Source organism: Ammospiza nelsoni, chromosome 13 (assembly GCF_027579445.1).
Source record: "Ammospiza nelsoni isolate bAmmNel1 chromosome 13, bAmmNel1.pri, whole genome shotgun sequence".
In the NCBI taxonomy this organism is placed as follows: Eukaryota; Metazoa; Chordata; class Aves; order Passeriformes; family Passerellidae; genus Ammospiza; species Ammospiza nelsoni.
The window spans coordinates 13,362,522-13,386,789 of NC_080645.1; the positions used below are offsets into that span (position 1 = coordinate 13,362,522).

At 42.1% G+C, this 24,268-nt stretch overlaps 1 protein-coding gene across 1 annotated transcript in view; it reads left to right on the forward strand.

Annotated features, from left to right (window-relative positions):
- The window catches only part of SMPD3 (sphingomyelin phosphodiesterase 3), a 104,414-nt gene that overhangs the window by 67,205 nt on the left and 12,941 nt on the right, over nucleotides 1-24,268 (forward strand). Inside the window, exons 2-4 of the mRNA XM_059481537.1 lie at nucleotides 630-2,253; nucleotides 14,008-14,083; nucleotides 20,347-20,502. Of these exons, the coding sequence (XP_059337520.1) occupies nucleotides 922-2,253; nucleotides 14,008-14,083; nucleotides 20,347-20,502 (1,564 nt within the window). The 5' untranslated portion in view covers nucleotides 630-921. The remainder of the gene's footprint in view (nucleotides 1-629; nucleotides 2,254-14,007; nucleotides 14,084-20,346; nucleotides 20,503-24,268) is intronic.

Consider the following 24,268-nt stretch of genomic DNA (forward strand, 5'->3'; position numbering starts at 1 on the left):
TGGAATATAGGGCTTGCAGTCTGTCCTCACTTCACAGATCCCAAACACAATGTTCTGTTTATGCTTGGCACTGCTGTAAACAGGAATCTTTCTGGTCTGCTGAATGATTATGTAAATAGGGCTTTTATAAAGCATTTTAAGCACCCAGTAGAACAGAATAACTTCTTTAGAGATTTTTCTTTTCTAACGGTAATTACATAATTGGATAGGTTTTAGGTTAATTTTTTCCTATCTGATGCGTGGATGCCAGAGTCGCTTTTGAGAATTTTTACTCAAGGATCCTAAAAATCATCCAGAAAAACAAATCTGCCAGGCTCCCCCCTATTATCAACATCCCAAAATGCCTTTGGCACTGTGTAAATGCCAAGCATTTGTTGTTTGGCACTTGACTTGTCCCTTATTTCTTTGAACTCAAACATGTTGCATAAGATTGGTGAAGTTATGCTGAGCTAATAATTGAAACAAAACAAAAAACCCCCAAATCCTCCCTTGATCCAACCTTTCCAATTTCCATCTAAATACAATAAATATAATAAGTCTTTAATTGTTGTGAGAAAAACTCAATCTGCTTTAAACTTCTAGTAAGTGTTACCTAAACTTCCAATATGTTTTGTCTTTTGTTTCTGCAGGTTTCTGTTTTGCCTCTGGAGAGTTTCATTATGGCAGCCCCCAGTGAACAATGACATCCTTCAACAAATACAGATGCCAAAAAGCCAGGCAAAAACAGTGGCCTTGTTTCATTTTTACCCCAACACAGTGAAATGGTGCTCTTAAAGTTTTGTTATTGACTCTCACTGGAAAGAAACCCAACAATCTCCTGACCAGACCTTTTTTCCCCATCCCTCTCCCTGTGTTTTTATGGATGCTTGACACAGTGACATCATGTAGTAGGCCCTGAAGTGTTGTCATAACTGAGTTGCAATGGTTTTATACACTTCTCCATTTCCCAACAGCTTTCTGTCAGTTCTGCATTCTTTTTCCTGGGGCCTGATTTTCCCATGTTACTGGCTAGCAGACAGGCTCGTGGGCTCTTTTGTTCCAACCACCTATGAAAAACGTCAAAGAGCAGATGACCCATGCTATTTCCACGCACTCTGCATCATTATCACCACTCCCATCTACCTGGCACTCCTGGTGGCCTCTCTTCCTTTTGCTCTGATTGGCTTCTTGCTCTGGTCCCCTCTGCAGTCAGCCAGAAGGCCCTACATCTACTCCAGGCTGAAAGACAAGAACCACGCCAATGGAGCCACACTGCTCACTGAATGGAAGGCAGCAGGGAGTGGGAAAAGCTTCTGCTTTGGCAGCGCCAACGTTTGCCTGCTGCCCGATTCTCTGGCAAGATTTAATAACGTTTTCAATACACAGGCCAGGGCTAAGGAGATCGGCCGGAGGATCCGAAATGGGGCGAGCAGGCCACAGATTAAAATATACATAGATTCTCCTACCAACACATCCATCAGTGCAGCGAGTTTCAGCAGCCTGGTCTCCCCCCAGGCTGGAGATAACCGCACTGTGAATGCTGGCATCAAAAGGACAACATCAATGGAGTACAAAGGAGACAACTGTGGCTCAAACAATGGTGAGGAGAACAGAGAAGATAAAGGTGGGAGTGGAGAGCCACACGAGGGAGAAGAAAACACTTGCATTGTCCGTATCAACGGAGAGGAGAACGGCCACATGTCAGACACAGAAGCAGACACCGTCAACGGCCAGGCTCACGCCAGTGGCCCAGCCGAGCCCTCACTGGAAGGTGATGCAGAGGTGTCAAAAACACCAAACCACAAACAGAAGGAAGGAGATTCTGGGAGTCTAGACAGCTGCTCTGCCTCACGAGAGTCCCTAGTAAAAGTCCGTGTTGGAGATGGCACAGTGGACCAAAGCACTGTCAACAACAAGCTCCTCTACAAAGCTTCAATCATGAAGAAGACTTCAGTGCGGAAAAAGAAACACACAGATGAGACCTTTGATCATGAGATCTCTGCTTTCTTCCCTGCCAACCTGGACTTTCTGTGCTTGCAGGAAGTGTTTGACAAAAGAGCTGCGGAAAAATTGAAAGAGCAGCTCCATCACTATTTTGAATACATCGTCTATGATGTTGGGGTCTACAGCTGCCACAGCTGCTGTAGCTTTAAGTTTGTGAACAGTGGTCTACTTTTTGCCAGCCGCTATCCTGTTATGGATGCTGCCTATCACTGTTACCCCAATGGAAGAGGAATGGACTCCTTGGCTTCCAAGGGAGCCTTGTTTCTCAAGGTAAGAGCCTTTTTGAAGCTGTAAGGATTGACTCTGTGTAAGTGGCAAGTTATAAAATTACATTATTTTCGTATTTCTTTAGACAGCAACAGAGGCAATATTCAGATTTAGCTTTCCTGATATAACCTAATGGGCTATAGATGTAATCTTTATAGGATTTGTAGCCTGAATATTGTGTTAAATTGATGGATGTGTCTGAAACAATGAGGGACTTTTGGAGGTAGAACTCAAGTATAATTTCAAGACTCAAAATTTGAAGCGATTTTCATGATATTTTAATTCATTTCTTTACGGAAATCTCTGTAAGCTCTCTGCATAAATTCTATGCCTCATAACATGAGTACAGTACAGTGAGCATCACTTTTGGAAACCAGCTTGTGCTCATTGTGTGTTTGTCTGGCAATCAAAAGACAACCAAATGTCTAAATGTCAGTATAATAAAACTGAAAGAATTGCAGTGAAAGGTATGGCTACTCTGCTCTCTTGCTTGCAAAAGAATTAGTAAGGAGAGATATGAAGAGGAATAAACAAGACAAACATGCCTGGGACACTGGGGAGCACAAAGCTTTTTTGCGTTATTAACACAGTTTACATAAATTAACTGATGGTAGAGAGAACAGGAAGCCTGGGGTTGTATGTCTATAAATCATGAAAAACAGAAAGTCTGCATTTGCTTTTCCAAGACCTAGTGGCTGTTCATGCTTAACTCTTGGGATTATCTGGCTGTGCTCTTTCTAAACTGGAAAGTGGGATTTTCTAATTTGTGAATTATCAAGAACCAAAAATTTCTGCCAGAGATCCAAGTCTGTAGACCCAAACCTAGAAAGATCTGAAAATGTCCAAAATGCTGAATTTCAGATTTTGTGATTTAGTCACAGTTTGGAATGAGTTTCACTAACTAAATCCTGAACTTCTTTTCTAACATTGACAAAGTACATCAGATGCTCAAATTATATGTATTTTCTAGTCACAAGTCGTCAACAAAAGACATTAATAGCCATTAAGAATATGGATTGTCAGTAAGGATCAGTGAGAGGCTTTGTACTCCATTTGTGGTTTTTAACCAAATCAAAAACTTTTGGTACCATGGCTTGTGTAAGAAAACCCCCAAATATTAGAATTTTGGTTCTGATAATAGTTCAGTATTTCATGTACATTGACACAAACAAAAGCCAATCCCTATTTGAATACAGGTTTCCAAAAACTGGGTCTAAGCTCTCTATGTTGCACTCTTATGTGTTTATAAACAGCAACCATTTATTTTTTCATCACAAATTGCTGCAAGAAAAAAATAAACATGGATCTTGGGCAGTATAAATATTTCTCGGGTCACAAAGACTACCCTTGAACATATGCATATATTGGGGATTAAGAGATTAAAACCAATCTGTTTGTAACTGCCCATTGCTGAGTCATTGATTTGCCACCCTGCTAGGCAGGCTGCAATGTCTCCATTTCTCTTGCAGAAAATTAAGCCTCTTTTCAAGATTCCACTGGGAAGATGAACTTAATTATGGAACCAAGTTGTTAAATAATGTTACAGTTGAGCAGGGAATTGAGCCAATTATTATAAAGTTCCAAAGATGACTCCATTCTTTTGAACATAACAGAGTTCTGCCCAGCCATAAGACTGTTTTTCCTCCTGTCTATGTCATTCTGATGTACTTTTTTCATACCTGAAATATTTTTCATTCTAAGTCTATTTTAACATGAATTTACTTTCTCTCTTAATTGTACATTAAATGACCAGTTGTACATATTTCATTTCTTTGATGACAGCAACAACATAGAGTAGGAATAATTGTTTAATTTTGTCTTTGAAATAAAGTAGGTTTAGAGGCTGTCTTTCTTGATGTGGTCCTTAGTCAGCAGCTGGGTGGGTGCGGACTCCAGAGACAAAAACTACATGCAGGAAGTGAAAGCCTGGTTTGTTTTTGAAGTCAGCAGGAATCAGTGCAGTGAGTTCAGAAGCCTGGGGCTGTTCTGCTGGGCAGCAGAAGCTGGCAGAGGGTACCAGAGCTCTGGGTGCCGGCGCTGTTGTGGCCAGCACTCTGCCATCCCCAGGGACAGCTCATCTCCCTGATTCCAGGTGGGACTTTTACTGGCCCTTACAGATTTCTGAATGTCCATAATACCAGCCAGTCCTACACAGAGTTTCTCTGCTTTTAAAGAAAGAAAGAGAGCCTTGCAGAACAGGGATGTCCCGACTGCTTCCCCCTCCACAGGGGCGTGGAGCTGAGCCTCTGTCCTGCGCAAACCCTGGTTTTTAAATTCCTGACTCCTGTGGAATGCAGTGTCCCCATTTCTGATGTAGAAAAGGCATCAATTGAGTTTTGTTTTGGAAAGATATTTGTGAAGACTGTTCCCCTTGCACAGCTTCCATCTCTGAGTAAGGGAGCAGTTGCTCTCTGTGTTGATCAGAAGCCAAAAGTTGTGCAAAGCAATTGAAGGGAGAAGGCTCATATGTTTGAAAATATGGATAAAACCAGTTAATATTTCCATTCATGGGGAGGATGAAGCCTTGATTCCAATTATTTGGAACCTTAAGAAACACCCAATATCTTAATTCAGAAGAATGTTCAGAGAAAGAATCTGATTGGTTTTTAGTGTGATTGTCTCCTTATTACAAATAGAACTATTAGAGAGATAAATTAAAGGTCTCAGAACTAAATATTTAAAAAAAGTTGAAATAATTTGAAAATTACAAAACTGCTTTGAGGGACTCTGACACAAAACAGATCCCTACTGCCCTGGTTCAAGTGTTTTGCACATTTTTTCATTTTAGAATAGGTTCTGTTTCCCATCAATAAGAAATTATTTTCCATTGCCCTTGTCTTCCCTACCCTGTCTTCACTATCTAGATTGTAAAGTTCAGGTGGAGATTTGGAAGGATTTGAGAGATTTGCTTAGTCATACGAAATTATTTTACCTGAGAGACTTACAGAGCTCAAGGATTATTATTAGTAGCTGTAATAACAATCAGCTCTTACCCACTGCTTTTCATTCCTATGTCTCAGGGTGCACAATGAAGAAAGGTCAATATCTGCTTAACAGAAGGAGAAACTAAAGTACAGGAAGGTAAAGTGATTTGATTGTGGCTTAACACCCAGGGTAGCACAACCAAGGAGCCAAGTTGGAAGTAAATTACAGAGGCTTTTAGCACAGTTTCATGCTACCCAACAGCTACCTGGAGAAGGAAGTCTGCCTCTGCTCTCCTCCTAAGGAGTCTGCCACAAAAGGTGCTGCTGCTGGCATTTTCCAACAGAGACCAGACTGGTTTTTCCATCTGTAGAGGCTTTCCAGGGCAGGATGAAGACACGAGGATGATGTGGTTGTGAGGAGCCATTGCGTGAAGTCCATTTTCTGCAAAGAGGACTGATTTGCATTTGGCACTTGGAGCTCTTCAAACTCTACCAGTGCTTTTGTGCTCCAATCTGAGGGTCTCATTGGCATGTAAGAAAAACACAAAAAAATAGCATATATGAAGGGGGGAAATGTCACAGCCAAATGACAGTTTCATGTCTGAAGTGTTAAACCATTGTTCCTAGTTGCCATAAAGACTCAGAGGAGAAGTTAACAAATACATAAATCAGCCAATCCATTTTCATACTTTGGCAGCCTGGACCCTTGGGAGACTCTGCTGAGACTCTCTGTTCCAGCCTGGCATTTCACATTCATTTAAAATGCTGAAGAGAAGAGCCCTGCAGTCACTTTGTAGTTTTATAACTTCCATTGTCTCTGCTGCTGCTCAGCTGCAGACAGAGGTGGGAAGGGGGCCTGGCACAGCCCCTGTGCTGGTGGCTGGCACTGAAAAGCTGGCTTGGACAGGTCTGTCTGGAGCATGGTGCACATTTCAGCAGCCTCAGCTCCTCTGCAGCTGCAGCTTTGGCTCACACATGATGGTAATGCACTGTAGTTTTGATGGATTTAAAAGGCAGTTATAAAATATACATAATTTTCAGAAACTGGATGTTGATTTTACAAATCAGCATTGTCAAATCAAGTTTAAAAGGTGTCAATGAGTGCTGAGCAGAAATTGTGTAATGCCTCACCTGTCTGTAATTTACTAGATGGTTTCAAAATGTCAACATCCCTCTTTAGACAGAGGATTTAGTGTGAAGCCTTGGTTACCCTGTGCCAGGGATGCTGTGTGAGTTTTGGACAGTAGTGCAACAAAACTGGAAAGCATCCTTAACTTGACCTGGTGAGCTTGTCCACATTTTTCCAGTGTAGCAATCTAACAAAAACTCACTTTGGGGGGCAAATTTCACCTCTCTTATCCTTAAATTGTAATATTTGTAACAATAATGTAAATCTAAGCTAACCAAGAGATGTAGATGCACAGCCTCAGTGAAAGAGGCATCATTCTCAAAATGGCTGTTGACTGAGAGAGAGGTTTTGGAGCCTTCTTGCTCCCAATGGGACTGGGGGATACAGATGGTGTGTAGAAGGCTGTGCTTCCTACTGTTCCTAGCAGGAAACTATTCTGGGGTTTGGCATCTGCCAAAAGAGTCAATTTTAGCAAAAATAAGAATTCTAAGTTAAAACAGAGTATGTGAGCATAATGTAAAGACTGCTTTCTGATGTGGGAAGTTAGAACAGTTAATAGTATTCTTCAAAATCAAAAGGAAAAAGAATGTCTTGTGGATTTTGCTAGATTTCTGGAAGAAGTTGTGCTTAATTAATATTAATTCCTAAGGTTATTAACAGATTTACTTTTCAAATTCTCTGAAAATGAAGGCTGTTCTCAGGGAGTACAGTAATTGTGCTGAGAACGTGTCATTATTCATTGCTTAAAGGAAACCTAGCAACCTTTGCTCTGTGTGCAAAGCTCAACTTGTTTTCCAAAGAGCTGATATGGTGGTAACAGATGGTAGAAGGAGCAGCAGCTCTGATTGCAAAACTGTTTTGAAGCACAATTTTTACTGTTTTCTCCTCTCAAGGAGCCTGATTTGTGTGAGAAAATGAGGGTTCCCTGAATTCACCTCTGTGATTCTCCTTTTTGATATTTCTGATGCAGATGCATTTCACCTGGGTGATTTAAGCTGCCTTTGCATGTGAGCTGTGCCTGGAGTGTAGGGGCAGCTGCTGCAGTTCCACATTGGGTTGAGGGGAAGATTCTGGACCTCAGGATTCCCCAGGAAAGGGGAATGGCTCCTTTCTGCCCCCAGAGCTTCCAGTTGTTAGATTTCCTTGTCCTTGATCAGTTGGCCAGCACCTACAGTTATCCCAAGATGTATAAAAGAAATGTCTAGTGCTGCTCATGAATTTGTTTAGATGACTCTAAAGCTGTGCCATTTAAGGCAGGAGGGTAACCTAAACATTTTCCACATGCTGAGATTCTGCTGTAAAATGTCAATGCAGGAATTGGATGGAGTCCAATAAACTGAGACTTTCTTAAAAAAAGAACAAAAAAAAGATTCTACCATGGCACTGTACCATGTTCCTTCACTTTGATGTAATTAATGTTATTAATTATGGCCCTTTCCCCCTTCATTAATGGGGATAAATAAAAATTGTTATGCAGAATGAAATACAGATTTGAGAAAATGTGAGTCGTGGGCTTTCTCCTCTTCAGAAGAGGACGAGCCCTTCATTAGTGGCACCAATTTACAGCCACTTTCCCTCAAATATATGTTTAATGAAGCTTTGCCAAATAAATTCTCTGAGTTCATGGAACAGTAATTGTTGCACATGGCAGGTGGGAAAAAATAGGAAATAATCAAGTGAAAATGTAGCTAGAAAGAATTGCAGAGCACTAAACAATTTTGAGTTGACTCCTATAACATTTTAAACTTCTTTAATATACTTTTAAAAATGTTTAATATAACAATTAGGGATTTAACTAATGTGTCTTCTTTAGAAGCTGCTACATATTTCTGAAGGCAAAAGGCAGAGCTGCTAAAGGACAGAAAATAAGATAGATGGTTTTGCGCCATGTCTCAGCTAACCAAAAATACACCTTTCTTGGGAGTTATGACTAATCTAAGTCATCTCTGTGGGACAGGAATGTTTGAAGTGGGAATGGGAGTAGCTGCAAGTTTTCTTTGGCATCTTCTCTTAACAGAAACAGGAATGAGGACTGGGACAGTTTGGCTGTCCCAGTTAGGCTCTTAATGCTGCCTCTCCTGCTTGTTTTGGAAATTTGCTGAAATGGGAAAAAAGTCCAGGAGAGGTTGATACAATTTGGAAGATTACAGAAATGTTGTACTGGAAAGAAAACAAATTTTGTTTTCCATTTCTTTCTTTTCCCTTGCCCACTGCTAACTCATTATAATTGCATTGGGTTACATAATGGCATCCCCAGTGCAGGGGAAGAGGAGGCACAGAGCACATCCCAGGGCACCAGCCCGCAGTGGGTGTGGAAATGCCTCTCCTTGTGCACTGCACCTGCTTTATCCACAGCAATTCTCTGAATCTCAGCCTCTTTTTAAGGGAGCTTCCCTTGAACTTAAACAATAATGGCCACATATGGTAAGATGAATATTTCTGTGGGAGTCAGTCACTGTCACATCCACTGTAAATTCTGTTTCTGTGCCCTGCACTTACTCTCTCTCTGAGGTGTTTTATTTCCAACACAAAGAGTTACTCAAGGCCCCTGTTCAGATGATGTTCTTTACAAATGCCATGTTCATACTTCTGTTTTTAGGGAGAGATGGTTTTGTTTTCCCTCCCCAGAGCATGCAGAGTTTCTTTCAGCCTGGTTAGTTTTTCTCCATGGCATGACCATCATTAGTGTGGCTCCTGCCATGACTGTGAATTCCTTTCCTGGAGAGTTCTGTGCTTTGGTGACTTATCCTCCTCAGAAGAGCAATGCAGGGAGCAGCACTATGGTTACATTTATTTCATTGGCAAAATTGACACCTCCATGGTCACCTGAGTGGATGAAATGGAAGGTTTTGCTCATTTACAGCCCTACATGAGATTAAACTACACTGGTTGAGGCTGGAGCTGAGCTGTGGAGATCCAAATTCACCTGAAGGAGTCTCAGTGCTACAAACAGGTTATTTAACTTTCCCAGCTCTGGCTTTATTTGCCACATGGAGATTCTGGGGTAACAGGCTTTGTGAAGAACTTTTGCCATGAGTATGCCAAAATTTTAGCTCTCATCTGGTTTGCATACCAGGATTTTCTTCCCCTGAAGGGAGAGGCAATCACATCTGCTTGGACTTTTATGTTAACAACTCCTTTGTTTTGGAGGGTAAACATTTAAGAAACTATTTTATTTTGGATATTTTTTGAATGGCTCCCTCCTGGCAATGTGAAGCTTCTAGAAAATGTCACTAAAGATTAAGTTCTCCTCATAACAAATGTTTTGGGTTTTGTATATATTCTTGGTCAATATTTGGGACTCTAGATTAGTTCTTGAATCAAGTGAGATTTCTCATGCACAGTTCAAATTTTTAATCATTAAAGAGCATTTCCTTCAGAGCACCTGATGATTTGCTGACACAGCCATGTCCTGTCTGAAGATGTTTTCCAAGGTGGTAGAGAAATGCCCCAGTACTGAAGTAGAATTCTCATGGGTTTTGTTCAAGAGTCTGTTGATGCTTTTCTTGACATCTACCATCCAGATGTGATAGAATTGTTTTGCACTGCTGGAACAGATGTGTGTAAATATAAACTCTTAAGAGACAAGGTATTTGTCAAGTTTGCAGCTTTGTATACTTACTGTGCCAGCATATGGGAAACATGAGATGTGCAAGATTTTCCAGTTAGCCTAGGAAATTCCCATGACGGCAAGCAGTGTGATTAAATTTCAAGTTATTTTCCCTTGCTGTAGCTCTAAAATTTCAGTTCTTGCTACTCATTAGGTTTTATTCCTGTGAACGAGAATCTTTCTGCCATAACCTTGCTGCCTTGATTTCTTCCATGAGCCATTTATTACCTGATCCCAGTCTCAGTGGAGGACAGAGCACACCTCAGCCATGTAGGACAAGCTTTTGCAAAACAATTCTAGGAGTATTCCCAGCCTTGCACAGCACAGCACAGTCCCAGCGTGGTGTCTCTAACAGATTGAACTAATGTGCTGTGGCATTGAGATGAAATCTTTTAATAAAATCTACTTGATGTCAAGTACTTTGGTATGCTTGACACAGCCAGTACTTGGAAAACAAAATTTCAGAGAGGTCAGTTTTGCACTTTCTTATATTGTTTGCAGGTAGGAGACAAATGTAAATATGCAGCAGCAGAAAATGGCATTTTGGAATCCAAACACACCCTTAGCAGGATTTCCCCCTTAAGGGAAAAAGTCTCTTTCCCATTTGTAATGAGATTTTTATAGCCCCCTCCCAAGAGCAAACAAAATGTAATGGTAAGAGGTGTAACAGGGATCTGAATCCACTCTTAGCTTCTCAATGTTTGACTAATTTGATTATTGCAAATCTAGTGAGAATTGGAATGAATAAATTTTATATATTTCAGCATAATTGTTAAAAAGGCTAATTTTTAATGTGAAAATGATATAACTGGATACTTTATTAAACCACAAATAGGTTCAGTGAGTTTTAATTTTACCTCTAGAGTTTAACAGGTTATCACATATCTTTTTCCTCCTGTGATCATTTAAAAATAAATATTTTAAAACATTATATTGAGATATTTTCTTCCTGTACATTTCCATACACAAAGAGGAATGGTTAATGGCACAATCAAGACTGTACGGGGATTTTTAGAAAGCAGTGCCTGAAGAAGGATGGTTCAGTAAATGTGTTATTGACACACAGCTACCAATGCAGAGCAGCTGAGGTGAGCTCAAGTCAGGCTTATGGTGACAGAGCCACTCTGGCTTATTTGTTTATATCTATTTCCTTTGTAAATGGGGCTGTAGATGTTTCTTCTGTGTTAAGCAGCTAAAATTGTATTTGTGAAGTGCTGACTTGGTGTGGTGGAAGCAGAACCTCCTGCCAAGGTCCACGTTGGAGGCTCAGCCTGGTCCTCCTGCCACGTCAGCAGCATCCAGCACAGCCTGGAAAATGCAACATCTGAAATTGCTCCTTGGCCACACAAAAGAATGCTTTCATGTAGAATTACAGGGCTTGTAGTATTTCAGAGGTCAAGTAGGTTTTCTGTCTGCACAACCCACAATCCTTGTCCATCTGTGAAATACGAAATTAGACTGAATAAACAGACTTTTCTTGCTATTTTACTTCAGATTGTATTTAATTCAGTAATGCCTCCACTGTAGCTGGGAACTGACTAGGAGGATGCAAAGGTATTTATTTACTCTCCTAGTTGCTGTCACAAATATTTGCCTCCATTATGATTACACACCAAATATACTCAGTTTAGTGGTTGCCATCAGCACTGCCTCTCAAAAGAAACTACAAGCCCCTAAAAGTCAAAAAAGCTGGAGGAAATATGAAATCTGGGAGACAAGCTGCTTTGGATTCACTTCCACGCTGGCATTTTCCAAGGAAATTCTAATTATGCTAATGTCTTCAGCTCTTGCTTTTGAGCTTTATTTTTTAATCAGAGAGTGTTTATGAAAGCCCCTCTCCTCTCCCCATGGGACTGTGTGTCCCAGCAGAGCCCTGGGGCACCTTCCCCACGGGCATTTGCTGTGCTCAGCCTCTCCACAGAGCACAGCCAGGCTTCATCCTGGACTATTTCTTATAATCCTTTGAGAGCAAAAGATCCCGAGTCCATCTCAGCACAGATGAGCACACAGGCTCACTGAACAACACATATTTATTCCTGATTAATGGAAATCAGAATGATCCTGTGCACAAGCTGGGTGAGGAGTACAGGGCCTTGTCAGGCACTCCATTAAGGCTGCACAGGAAATTCTAAAGCCAGTTTGAGCTGACTCTTTTTCTCAATCGGGCTATAATTTATGTCTGGATGTTCAGCTTTTACAATTAAATCTTTTCTGCTTTTTGAATAGAAACACTGGGATGATTCCATCTGCTTTGGTCAATAAGGGGATTACAGGGAGCACATTCCTGCTCTAAGGCAGAACACTGTGTGCAGTGTTCTCCTTCCAGAGTGGGGACATTGGAAGGTGTGTGACACCCACACCTCTGCTGCAGGAAACACAGCACATTTGCAAACAAGGGCAGTTTATAATTTAGGGGTTTTTTTAATAGCATTGAAGAGAAACCCTGATTTTGAATCGCTAAGTTTGGAAGAGATGGTTCATTCACGTGCCTGTCCTAGACAGCAGAGGAAATAAACTGTTTTCCACTTTTCTGCTGGAATGGCTTATGCTGCATTAAAAAGTTGGAGAGGAAGCTCCTAATGGTTGAGCAGTGCCTCTGCTGAGGTGTCCAGGCAGGAGGGAGAGGTGTGAGCATTTTCCACCCTCTGAGGCTGCTGCAGCCCTGGGAGCTCAGGAGAATCCCCAACTTTAGAGGTGGAAGCTCCAGTGATTGCCTGAGCTTGCCTTGGCTCCCTCTGCCTCCCTGGAGCAGGTGAGCTGAGAGGGAACAGCACTCAGAACACCATCAATATCCATTTGTAAAACTGTCTGGAAAAGGACTGAACAGGCTGAGGACAGAATAATGCCAGTTGTTTATTACCTACTCCCCTGGCTGGCACAAACCCTCAAAGTTAACAAGGCATTGTTAAGTACAAATGACTTCTAAATTCACTTACTGCAAAGCTGCCTTTTCAGTTATAAAATATATCAGCTGGTTCTTGAATAGCTGGAAAACAAGAAAACCAACCAAGCTGACAAAATTGTGGCCATATGAAATGGAGCTCTGCTTGTTATTTAGAGGTGTCAGATAAAATTTGAGCCCAGCCTTGTGAAGTAGAGTCATCTGTGCTGGTGTTTTCTGAGCCCTGGGTACAACTTTCCTCTGTGGGCATTTTCTTTAATTCATGCAGCGTTGCCACATAAACTGTCAACAAGAAAACCATAGACTCAAACTAGTTTCTTGCCACAATACAAAACTTATCCATTTTACATTTGGAATTTTGAATTGCAGCCAAATCCTGAACTGCCAAAATTACCAATCGAGTTCAAAACCTAGACCAGAACTTGATTTAAAAAAAATCAGAAATTTATTCTAAACCAGAAATTTATTTTAATTTGCTTGTGTGTCTATTTGCAAGTACATTTTTAAAGGATTGTAACTTAAGATATAGATGAGGAATTACATTCCAGCTTCCTTGGAAGCCCTTCCTCTTCTGTGTGTAAGAACAGGATTCCAGAAAATGTTTTTTGTCTGCTTGACAGGCATGGGGGCTGCTGCTGTGAGCTGAAGGACGCAAACACTGCTGAGGCACACCAAGGCCCCCAACACCTTTGCAGAAGAATGTAAAAAATCCATCAAAATCCAAAACTTACTGTGGAATAGAGAAAACATGATCAAACCCAATATCTATTTAATATTTCATCCTTTTTCCTGGCATTTTCCCTTTTTCATTCTAGTCATACACAGACAGCAAAAAACATGGTAATACTGGTAATAATGGTTTATGAGGCACTTGAGTGGTGGGCCTGAATTGTACATGGGAATGAGAGCAGGGCCAGGGAGCCTGTGGGACTGCAAAAACAGGATAAAGGAACATTTTTTAATGTGTGCAGATCAAAATCAAAATCCTGAACATGGTGATGAGCAAAGGGTCAATGTGCTGGCCACAAGCCCCAGTAAGATCAGGAAGCCTCAGTGTGTGTCTCTGGTAGCCTTTTCTGGTTTCAAAATGGAGTTGACTGGAAAGAATGGTAAAAAAGACTGCACAGATGAGCTTGGAGGTAGAGTTGTATGAGCTCTTCCATTAATCACCTTTTTATTTCTTCCCTTCCAGGTGCAAGTGGGAAGTACACCTCAGGACCAAAGAATTGTGGGATACATTTCCTGCACTCACTTGCAAGCTATTGCAGGTACTGTCCTAAGATTCAAATCTTTGTTTGTCACTATTCCAGGCCTGGGGTGGTAATTTTGTGCACAAGAGCAATAGTGCAAAGAAGGGTAGACAGAAGGGTAGACAGGTATCCCCAACACTTCACATCTTCAGTCTCAGAGTAATTATTATGGGGCAAAACAAAAACTATCCCTTAGTAACTTCTCTTTGCTCCCTCTTAAGCAAATACTGGTATTTTAGAAATACATTACTATCACTGTTACTCAACAACATTTAACAACCCATACTGTGAGTATCAGCATATAAACAAAAATTTATTTGTACATAACTGGGGTTAATCAGAAGTTACATGTTGGGACATTAGATATATATATTGGGTAATTATAGCTGCTGATTTCTGGTGGGAAAAGCCACAATTTTCTGGCTTTTGACATGCAAATTTCATCCATAAATGACCAGCAAGTTAATATACTCACTGCAAAATTCTCTTGGTCGTATGTCTTAAAGCAGTTCTGTTCAGAGTAGATGTAGTTATAAAAACCAAATCTACAGATCTTTACTTGGCGTATGATCAGCATTTTATTTAGCCAGAGGGCTGGACACCCTTCCTTCATTAACCATGGCTGTGACCTGGTGCTGCTGGGAGCAGGACAGCCCTGGCAGGGTGGCTGCTGCCAGCCCATGTGCTGGGACCTGGGTGGGCCAGAGCTGCCAACCCGCGTGTGAGCATCTGGGGCTGCTCTGCTGCTCCCTCCTGCCTCAGCCACACTCGGACCTGCCAGCAAAACCAACAGTCCCTCAAGTCCATTAGAGACACTGCATGGCTCTAAAAAAGATTAATGAATTTTTCAACTCCTTTTTAACAATGTAACATCCTTCTCTGCTTTTCTATTTTTAACTTACGGTAATGTACTGTGAGATTGCTGAGATTTATTGCTGTTGCAGTTTGGTTTAGTTTTTTTGGGTTTTGTTTCTAGTTTTCAGTCCTGTTCCTTTTTACTACCTAGTCCTGTATTCTCAGTTAATCCTTGATAACCACATTGTGAAATTCCTAAGATATTAAAGAGGAAGAGAGGGGAGGGAAGAAGAAAGAGGCAGTAATGTTATATTTTCAAAGTCAACCTAAAGTTTGTTCAAGGGTAAAACACAACCTTTTATTTTCCTGCTTTGTATTTTTAGACTTATCTGGTTCAAACTACATTCAACTAGAGCAGACAATGATTTAAGAGTCTGTCCCTAGATATATTGTATTTGTTTATGGAATGAAATGGAAAACTAAAGTTCGTAAGTTCGGCAGAGCTGTATTTTCTGATTTGCCTCATTTGATTCATAACATTCATGCATTAAACAAATTATCCAAAACCCCCAGTTTAATGATGTAAAGATGTTTATCTATAAAAACAAGCAGTGTTTAAAAGGTCAGCCATTTATATCATCTTGTCACACATGGCTGAGTGCAACTGGGTTTCCCTTCTAGGACATGTAAACTTACACTTGACAGTTCTGATACTTACACAAGTATAAAGTGAAATGATCCAACTGGTCGTGATCAGGGACCAGCTGCTAATCCTTTTCTCAAGGTATGTGCTGGCTCAGCTCTGTTCTGAGCAATTAGCATTTGTTCAGACCTGACCCTCAACTTTTTCAAGAAACATTAGAATTAGATGTACCTTTTCCTCTCAGGTCTCTGCCTGGTACTGGTTGCTGCTCTGAAGAAGCTCTTTATTTCCATTGTGGAAATAGCTGCATTTCAGTGACAAATGAAGGGATCCTTTAATGAGATTTGATGTAATTATTTTGCAGGGCTGTTAATTTTACATGGTTCTTTTATGTCTGTTGATTAGTCAGTGATTAATGCTCTGGCCAGGTTTTGCTGCCTTGAATCCACCCCCATCCCGAGTGCTGTTGAGTCACGGCTCAGACACCTCTCCAAGGCATCAGTCCAGAGTTAACCTCAAGCTACTGCAGCCCCAGCTGAAGGGATGTGGCCTGCTGGATGCTCTCCTCACCTGCTCACATCCCTGTTCTGCATTTAGTGTGAATGCAGCCATTGGCAGCTCAGCTGATGGAACCCACCCTTCTCCAGCCCCAGTTTTAGCTCCCAAGCCTGCACAGAGCTGGAGCAGAGCTGAGAAAGCTCTCTCGGTGTTGGAAGCTGTGGTGGTGCAGTCAGGAGCAGCTCAGTGCTGAGCAGTGATTGCACAGGCGTTCTGAAGGAGCAGAGCTGTGTGTCCAGCAGGGCAGTCTGTCCTTGCCCTCCTCTCTGCTGTGCCACCCCAGCTGTGCTGCACCTGGCTGGGGACCTGACCCGCTGAGCAGGAGCCCAGCAGAGTAAAAGGGGACTCTGTTCCTTTGGGGTTTAGGTGGTTTGTTCTTACTTTGGTTTATTTTATTTCCTCAGTCTACCCTGGATTAAGTGTTACAAGTGCAGCCTGTCTCACAGCTGAACCGAAGCCTTTGGTTTGTGACTTGGAAGCAATTTTTCCTTGTGATTAGGCTTCACATCCTACACTCTGCAAGGTTTTTTTGCTCTTCTTCCCTAGGTTCCCTGCCAATACATCCCATACTGCACTGCCTCCAGTAGATTTTTAAATTTCCTGTGACTAGGCCTGTCTGTGCTTTGTCCTACAACCACAGTGCTCCTTCCAGCATAATTCTTGCCTGAGTTCTGACTGAAGCCAGGGTTTCACTCAAGCGTTTTCAAAGTGAATGGAAAGGGCAAGTATGATTACTCCACAATGAACAGAGGTGAAGTATTTATTTATGCTGGCTGAAGTTTCCCATATTACCCTTTCATCCTTCTACAGAATTTGAAGCTGAAAGGAACTTTCACAGAATTCAGAAATGCTGACTGCAGGAATCCATCAGGACACAATTATGTGCATTTTTCCAGGCCAGTTACTGAAGAAAAGAGTGCAGAGCAATTAGCACAAATCTGTATTCTTTGGCTAATCCCTGGTGGCAGTCAGATCACTGATTCTATCTGAATGTTTAAGAAGTTGAGCCTTTGCTGGGAGTTACTACCCAGTTCTCTTCTGTCAGTATTTACTGAACTGTTTCCCTGAGTGGGCTGGATGCAACTTTGGCTTCTCTTCTACTTGGGTGTCTGATGAGTTCTCTTATCTTCATCTCCAAAGTTATTGATCACTGGGAGCTGCTGAGACTGGGGTCTGGGTTGTAACTCTTGTATGTGGATATGTGCAGTACCTGCTGAGAGCTGCAGTGAGCTGGATAATATTAATCTTAGAAAACAATTACATTCAAGTCATTCATTAGAGGGATTCATTAGAGAGATCCCATCTTGTGTGCTGGAAATGGAGCTGCCTGTGTGCCCCTGCTCCCAGCAGTGCCCTGAAGAGCAATTACTGCTGTGACCTCTAGTGGGGACAGCCAGGGCTGCTGGGCTGTCACAAGTGCACATTGGCTAAAGACAGATGGAAGTCGTGTTCCCAGAGCTCCAAGGTTTACCTGTCAAGCCCTGAGGTTAAAAGCTGTGCAGGGCTGTTACCAAGGCTCAGCATCCTCAGAGAGAGGTGGATGTCACAATGCAGTTAATGCTTTCCTAGTAACAGCAATGCATCTTATCAGACCAACAGCATTTTTCCTCTGTGTCTCTTGTTATTCTCAAGATTTTTCTGTTGGAGAATTTTACCTTTTTGTGCTTCAGTTAAGTGGGTCTGCTGTATTTTTCGTGCTGATGTGGGACAGGTTGCTGCCTGAGTTTTGTGCCCATGTGGTAATGGGCCTGTTATTTTATTTCTCATTTGGTGAAGCCATGCCAGATGGATAATTCACAGAAAATGAGTGAAACATCCTTGGCCATTCAGGAATGGAAAAGCACTTCTTAGAAAATGAAGCAATTTATGACATTGGAACTTTGTGGGGAATGAGATTTTACTGCTTTCTTGTCAACAAGCACCATGCCTAAAAGTTCCTTATGAGGAAACAATGGCAGGTCAGAAAAAGTACAGCCTAAGGAGAGGAGACAGGAGAGGAAGATTCAGAAAAAGGAGGACAGTCCATGAATTTGAATGAGCTTCACCAGGAAAGAGAAAGCTGAGACAGCTGCAGGAGGAGAAAGCTCTTGGCCAAGTGTGAATATCTGATGGGAGGGTGCAGGGAAGGTGGAGGCAGCCTCTCCTCACTGGGGTCCAGTAATGGGACAAGAGGCACTGGGCACAAACTGAAACACCATTTACACACAGGAAAATGGGTTTTATTGCAAGGATGACAAAGTCCCAGAACAGGCTACCCAGAGGTTATGGAGTCTCCAACTACAGAGATTTTCAAGACCTGACTGGACATGGCCCTGACCAACCTGCTGTAGGTGATCCCTGCTTGGGCAGAAGGGTTGGGCTGGATGATCTGCAGAGGTCCCTTTCACATTCCCAGCTCACACATTCCATGGATCTGTGATTTCTGCCCTATCTTTAGCTCAGCAGGAAGGATCTGTTAGTCACGCACACCTTTTGTAGTGAGTGTCACCTGCTCCAGGCTCCATTTGTTCCATCTGACCTATTTCCTGTGCTTTTGTTTGGCTCCATCTTCACTGTGGGGCTTCCTTGTGCTGTCATTACAGGGGCTTTCCCAAGCTGTGTGAGCAGGGTACAATGGGAACCTGAGGGACAAGAAACTGTAGGTTAGGGAATAGATCTGGGAAACACATCTGCTTTTATATTACAGCCCAGCTGGTAAAGGTTTGTTAGGAGTAACACAAGCAGAAGAAAAAATCAGTTTTTTTGCTGTTGGAATTACCAGCCTGAAGAGATGAGTCAGTGTCAGAACCTACTTTAAACCCTCTTTCCCTAGTCATGGTTTTTTCAATATATCTTTTAATTATTTAGCACAGTATCAAATAATCCTTGGTTGAACATTTCTGATTCTGTTTGTATTTAACTGTTGATTTAACGCCTTCCTGCTCACCCCTGCCCCGAGATGATGTTGAAATTCCAACCTCTCACAGGGCAGCAGTGGTAGGAGGGTGAAGCCCTAGTGGCTGGAGCCTGTGTGCTGATGCAGTGACAGTGCTAATGTTGGAGAGCTCAATTTTTAAGAGTCTCTAAAGAGTGCTGGTGACAGCTGCAGTTGAGATGAGTGATTAATAGACTGTAAGGATGCAGAATTAAACATTCACCATCTCCACAGTGGCCTCTGAAAGAAGCTCTGGACATACATAACTAAGTAGGTTTTACAAAGTAGTAGATTATGTCAAAGTAAAATTCTACTCAGACTAAATAATTTTGGGCTTGCTGATTTTCCTTCTGATTCTGGCATTTGAAAACAAATTTTTTATTTTGAAGAAAAGAAATGTTGTTCTGACTTCAAATATCTATAAAAGTCTGAAACAAGCGAAATTATAGCTGTTAACTCTGGGGACTGAGAACAAAATAAAAGGAAAGACAATATGGTAAATAATTGTTTCTAGAATGCATCTTTCTGCTCCTTTGACCACATCAAAATGATTTGCTGTATCATTGTAAGAGAGAGACAGGAATAATTTTTTGTTAGACTTCATGTCACCTGATGTGCTTGAAGTTGAGTGTGGTTATTTGCTGTAATTAAAGAGCTGGTTTGTGTGTCAGACGGTTCCATTTGGCAACCAATCAATCTCAACCCTCCCATGCAGAGCAGGGCACACCCTGGTGTGCACCCCAGAACTGGTGAAAAAGAATCCTGTTCTCTGTTTTTGGATTTCTGCCTACCTAAACCTGTTTCCAACATGTACCTTTGAAAATATGAAAAAATACTTCCAGTTTAGGCATCCTCTTCTTGACCATAAAGAGAATCCTTCCTCAGATGGACTACTACAGTATAAGCTGAATGTACCACTGATGTATATTTACAATTTACACTTGAAAGCTAAACTTTTCCTTTTTAAAAATTAGAAAGCAAAGCAAGATAAGTGATTTGCCCCAGAGCGTACTGTCTAGTTCTGTCTGAAGTAGGATTTTAACTCTGAATTCCTGATTATAAACATGGTGCATCAGATTCTCCTATGACAAGAAACATCATTGTTTTGGGAGTTGTCTGCAGCACAGGGAACTCATCCTCTCATTTCTTCAGCTGTGCCTGGCTCCAGAAGGAGACACCTCAAATCACCAAAAAGTGAGTCCTGATGGAGCTCCCAACAGGCTCAGCACTGCGAGTGCCTTTCTGGCCACACCATTTCTTATCTTGCAGCCTTTATCTCAGGATGTCTCCAACACCTCAGCAACTCATATCTGGCTGAGTAACATTCCAACAGGAGGTCTTACTCCTTGATTTGTTGTTTGTTTGCTACAGGAGACACAACTGTTCGATGTGAGCAACTGGATATGCTTCAAGATTGGCTGTCTGAATTCAGAAAATCTACCTCCTCCTCCAGTACAGCCAATCCAGAGGAGCTGGTGGCGTTTGATGTACTCTGTGGAGATCTCAACTTTGATAACTGCTCCTCTGGTAAGACAAGGTTTGCCTTTTCCTGGTGTCTACCAGTCCTGAAAAGGAATAGGAATGTTCTTGATCCCTGTGGGTTACACAGTATATGACTATATACTGCATTATGACTGCCTTTTGCTAGGAGAAACTTAATTGCTGCAGACACTTCTAAAATAGGTATGAGCTTTGAGTGTAGCCAAGGAGCTACTCCCTTGGCTCATGCCATGAGGTCTGTGGAATTATTAACCATGATGGGTTTTAAGGCATAAAGCAATAATTTGTGACTTGTGGTAGCAATAATAAGGACAGATCCAGTGGTTTAGCTTTATTTGAATTAGGTAGACATTTACTGTTCAACAGTTTTAGTTACTGGGAGAGACATGTATGGGATTTTTGTGGAGAAAAAGTAGTAAATCCATGCAGTTAAAAATAATTTGGTAATACATATATACAGACATAGGAGACTAATGCTACAGAGAGAATTCAACTTTGCTGAATCAGTCTTGGAAAAAAATTATCTGATGCTATATACTTTTGAGGGGTTTTTTTTAAGAAATTTATTTTTTTTCTTTTAATTGGATACTGAGGGTACTAGAAAAAGAAATCCACAAAACCATAATTAATGGGTGGTGAGCTCACAGAGATGGGAGCTTTTTCCAAACATGAATATTATACTGTGTAACCAATGTGGAGTGCAGAGTGTTGTGTCTGCATCCTCTGTGCCTCCCTGCTCTGTCCAGCTCAGGGATCCAGCAGAGCTCCCTGCTGGGCTGGAGCTGGCCCATGGATCAGAGGCTGGGGCTGAAATGCTGCACAGGGACAGGCTCAGCACAGGGACAGGCTCTGCACAGGGACAGGCTCAGCACAGGGACGGGATCAGCACAGGGACGGGATCAGCACAGGGACAGGCTCAGCACAGGGACGGGATCAGCACAGGGACAGGATCAGCACTGGGACGGGATCAGCACAGGGACGGGATCAGCACAGGGATGGGATCAGCACAGGGACAGGATCAGCACTGGGATGGGATCAGCACAGGGACAGGATCAGCACAGGGACGGGATCAGCACAGGGACAGGATCAGCACAGGGACAGGATCAGCACAGGGACAGGATCAGCACAGGGACAGGCTCAGCACTGGGACAGGCTCAGCACAGGGACAGGATCAGCACTGGGACAGGATCAGCACTGGGACAGGATCAGCACAGAGACAGGATCAGCACTGGGACAGGATCAGCACAGAGACAGGATCAGCACAGGGACAGGATCAGCACAGGGACAGGATCAGCACAGGGACAGGATCAGCACAGGGACAGGATCAGCACAGGGACAGGCTCAGCACTGGGACAGGCTCAGCACTGGGACAGGATCAGCACTGGGACTGGATCAGCACTGGGATGGGATCAGCACAGGGCACTGCCCAGGCACATCAGACTGCAGCACCCACAGGGATTCAGCAGCTCAGAGCAGGGTTTGTGGATGAACAGGATGAACAGGCCAACAGCACCCAGTGGATTCTGTGGTTTTTATAAGTCACATGTAACTGAGATAGAGAGCAACACCTATACCAGAAGCAATTTTAACAAAAAGCATTTTCTGAGCTAAAAACCCCCAGAGTGTAGTCTCTAATCTCATTACTTGTATCAGACACATGAAATGGAGGATTTTAGCAAAGTTTGGTAGAAAAGACCACCAGCCCAAACCCCAGCCCTCCTCTCACTCATTTCTAGCTCATATGTACAAACAGGGAATGCACAACTTTGGCTCCAAAGTGAACTCAGAATGGTCACTGCTGAGGGGAGCAGCGGGTGGCAGTGGCTGCACAAGGCTGCAGCCAGACAAACACATCTTAGGGGGAAGAAAAATGCAGCAGAGGTGGTGAGGTTTTGAGGGAATCCAGGAAGGAAATGGTCAATAGCAGCTCTCCATGTGCCCAAGGCTGAGGAGCTGCAGCAGGGCTGGGCAGGGCAGGCAGGGGCTGGGACACAGACAGACAGACAGACAGATCTGCTGTGGTCTGAACATTTCAGTTCATTTTCACTGTTGTCTGCATGGAGTGGCCTGGAGGCAAAGGTGTCCATCAAGGAAATGAACAAGCTGCTGCAAACCAAATGGGAGCCTGCCCAGTCCCATCACAAATGGAGAGTGAATGGGCTCTGCAGCACGAGGAGGGAGAGATTGGAGTGAGCTGTGAGGTAGAACATATGGTCAGGACTCTCCACCTGAGAAGTGTTGGCACTCTACCCAAGATCTTTCACAAGAAGCACAGAGCATAATTAATGCAATTCTGAGCTGTCTTTTTACTGACAAAGCAAAAATAACAATTTGCTTTTGCAAATAATAGCTGTAAACATTGCAACTCCTGCTACAGAGGATTGAAAAATGGGTTATAAAAATTAATTTTGTCTTTGCTATCTCTGATGCTGATTTACATCACCCTCCCCATTAAAATGCACCCAGCCTGGAAACTGGAATTAAGCTGGCTATTAATTTTTTTTATTTTCAGATTGCTTTCTTGTCATATGTACTAAGCAAGATTAAGGCAATGTTTTAAAGTTCTCTCCTCCCTTTTTACATTAGTCATTGTTTTAGGGACATTTGCTAGCATTATAGGTTAATTGAGTATCTTAAGTTTTTTTAAAGTAATAATTAGCTTCCTGTAATTCTCTTTGTGATTTTCTGCATCTTTCCCCAATCCACAGACTGATACAACAGCTAATTAATGTTTCAGTGAATACCAAGCTTCTATTCTTAGTTATGTTGACAGTACAATTTTCAAAGATCTTTAGGTCCATGAGTGACCTTATGCTTATGACAAATTTTCTGCAACTCAGTTTTACAGAACATTATGGCAACATTTGTACAGGGAATTCACACTTAGTGGGAATGTTATCAGAAAGTTCCTTAATGTTATCAGAAAGTTCCTTAAGTTGCTTTCAACTGACTTGTGTAAAGGTCTATGATGCTTTTAAACCTTTTAGAATAAGGAAAAAAGCCTTCCAATCAGATGGACAAAGTTTTGTGTCACCAGCTGTGACTTGCCATGGTCAGTCCCGCAGTTGTAAATTAATATTTTTTAATCTATCTTGGTTTTGAGGAAGATTCTGTAGACATATGATACAACAAGGGAAAACCTGGAGAAATTAAAATTGGCAAAGACTTCATCTTCTACTTTTTCATAAACATTAAACAAACCAATTGGCTGCTCAGACAGAAAGAACAATTCTCTGTGTTGCCCACGTGGTGGAACTTAGGGAAGGTCAATCTTCCAATCATCTGCTACAAATCCAGGATTCACTGAAAAATTAGTTTTTCATCTCCTTGCAGTTCTGAGGTTGTTGTCAAGACTGAGAGCTGGCTGGGAAGATGTAATGAGCCAGATGAACTGTCAGTCAGCTGAACTAAAGACTGAATAACAAAATGGCAAACGAGCCAACAGCTGTGAGCACAGCACTGCTTCACTCCAGCTTTTTGTTCAGCAAGAGATCAGCAGCTCCTTCCTTGGCAAGAGCAGCATTTTACACGAGGAGATTTCATGTGATCCTTGGTGTGTGAGCTGGGCTCTGTCTAAGAGACACAGCTCACATTCAGAGTTTTGTTTTGGACTTTATTTCCCGTTTTCACAACAGCAGCAGCAGCAGCAGCTCCAAATTCAGGTGAATATTCTCCCAGGAGAGACTCTTGAAGTGTTGCTAAGATGTTTTAGCCTTGTAAAAGCTGTAAGTGCTGTGAGAAGTTTTCAGGAGCTGGTTGCAGTTTCTTTGCCATTTAAGAGTGGGATTGTAGA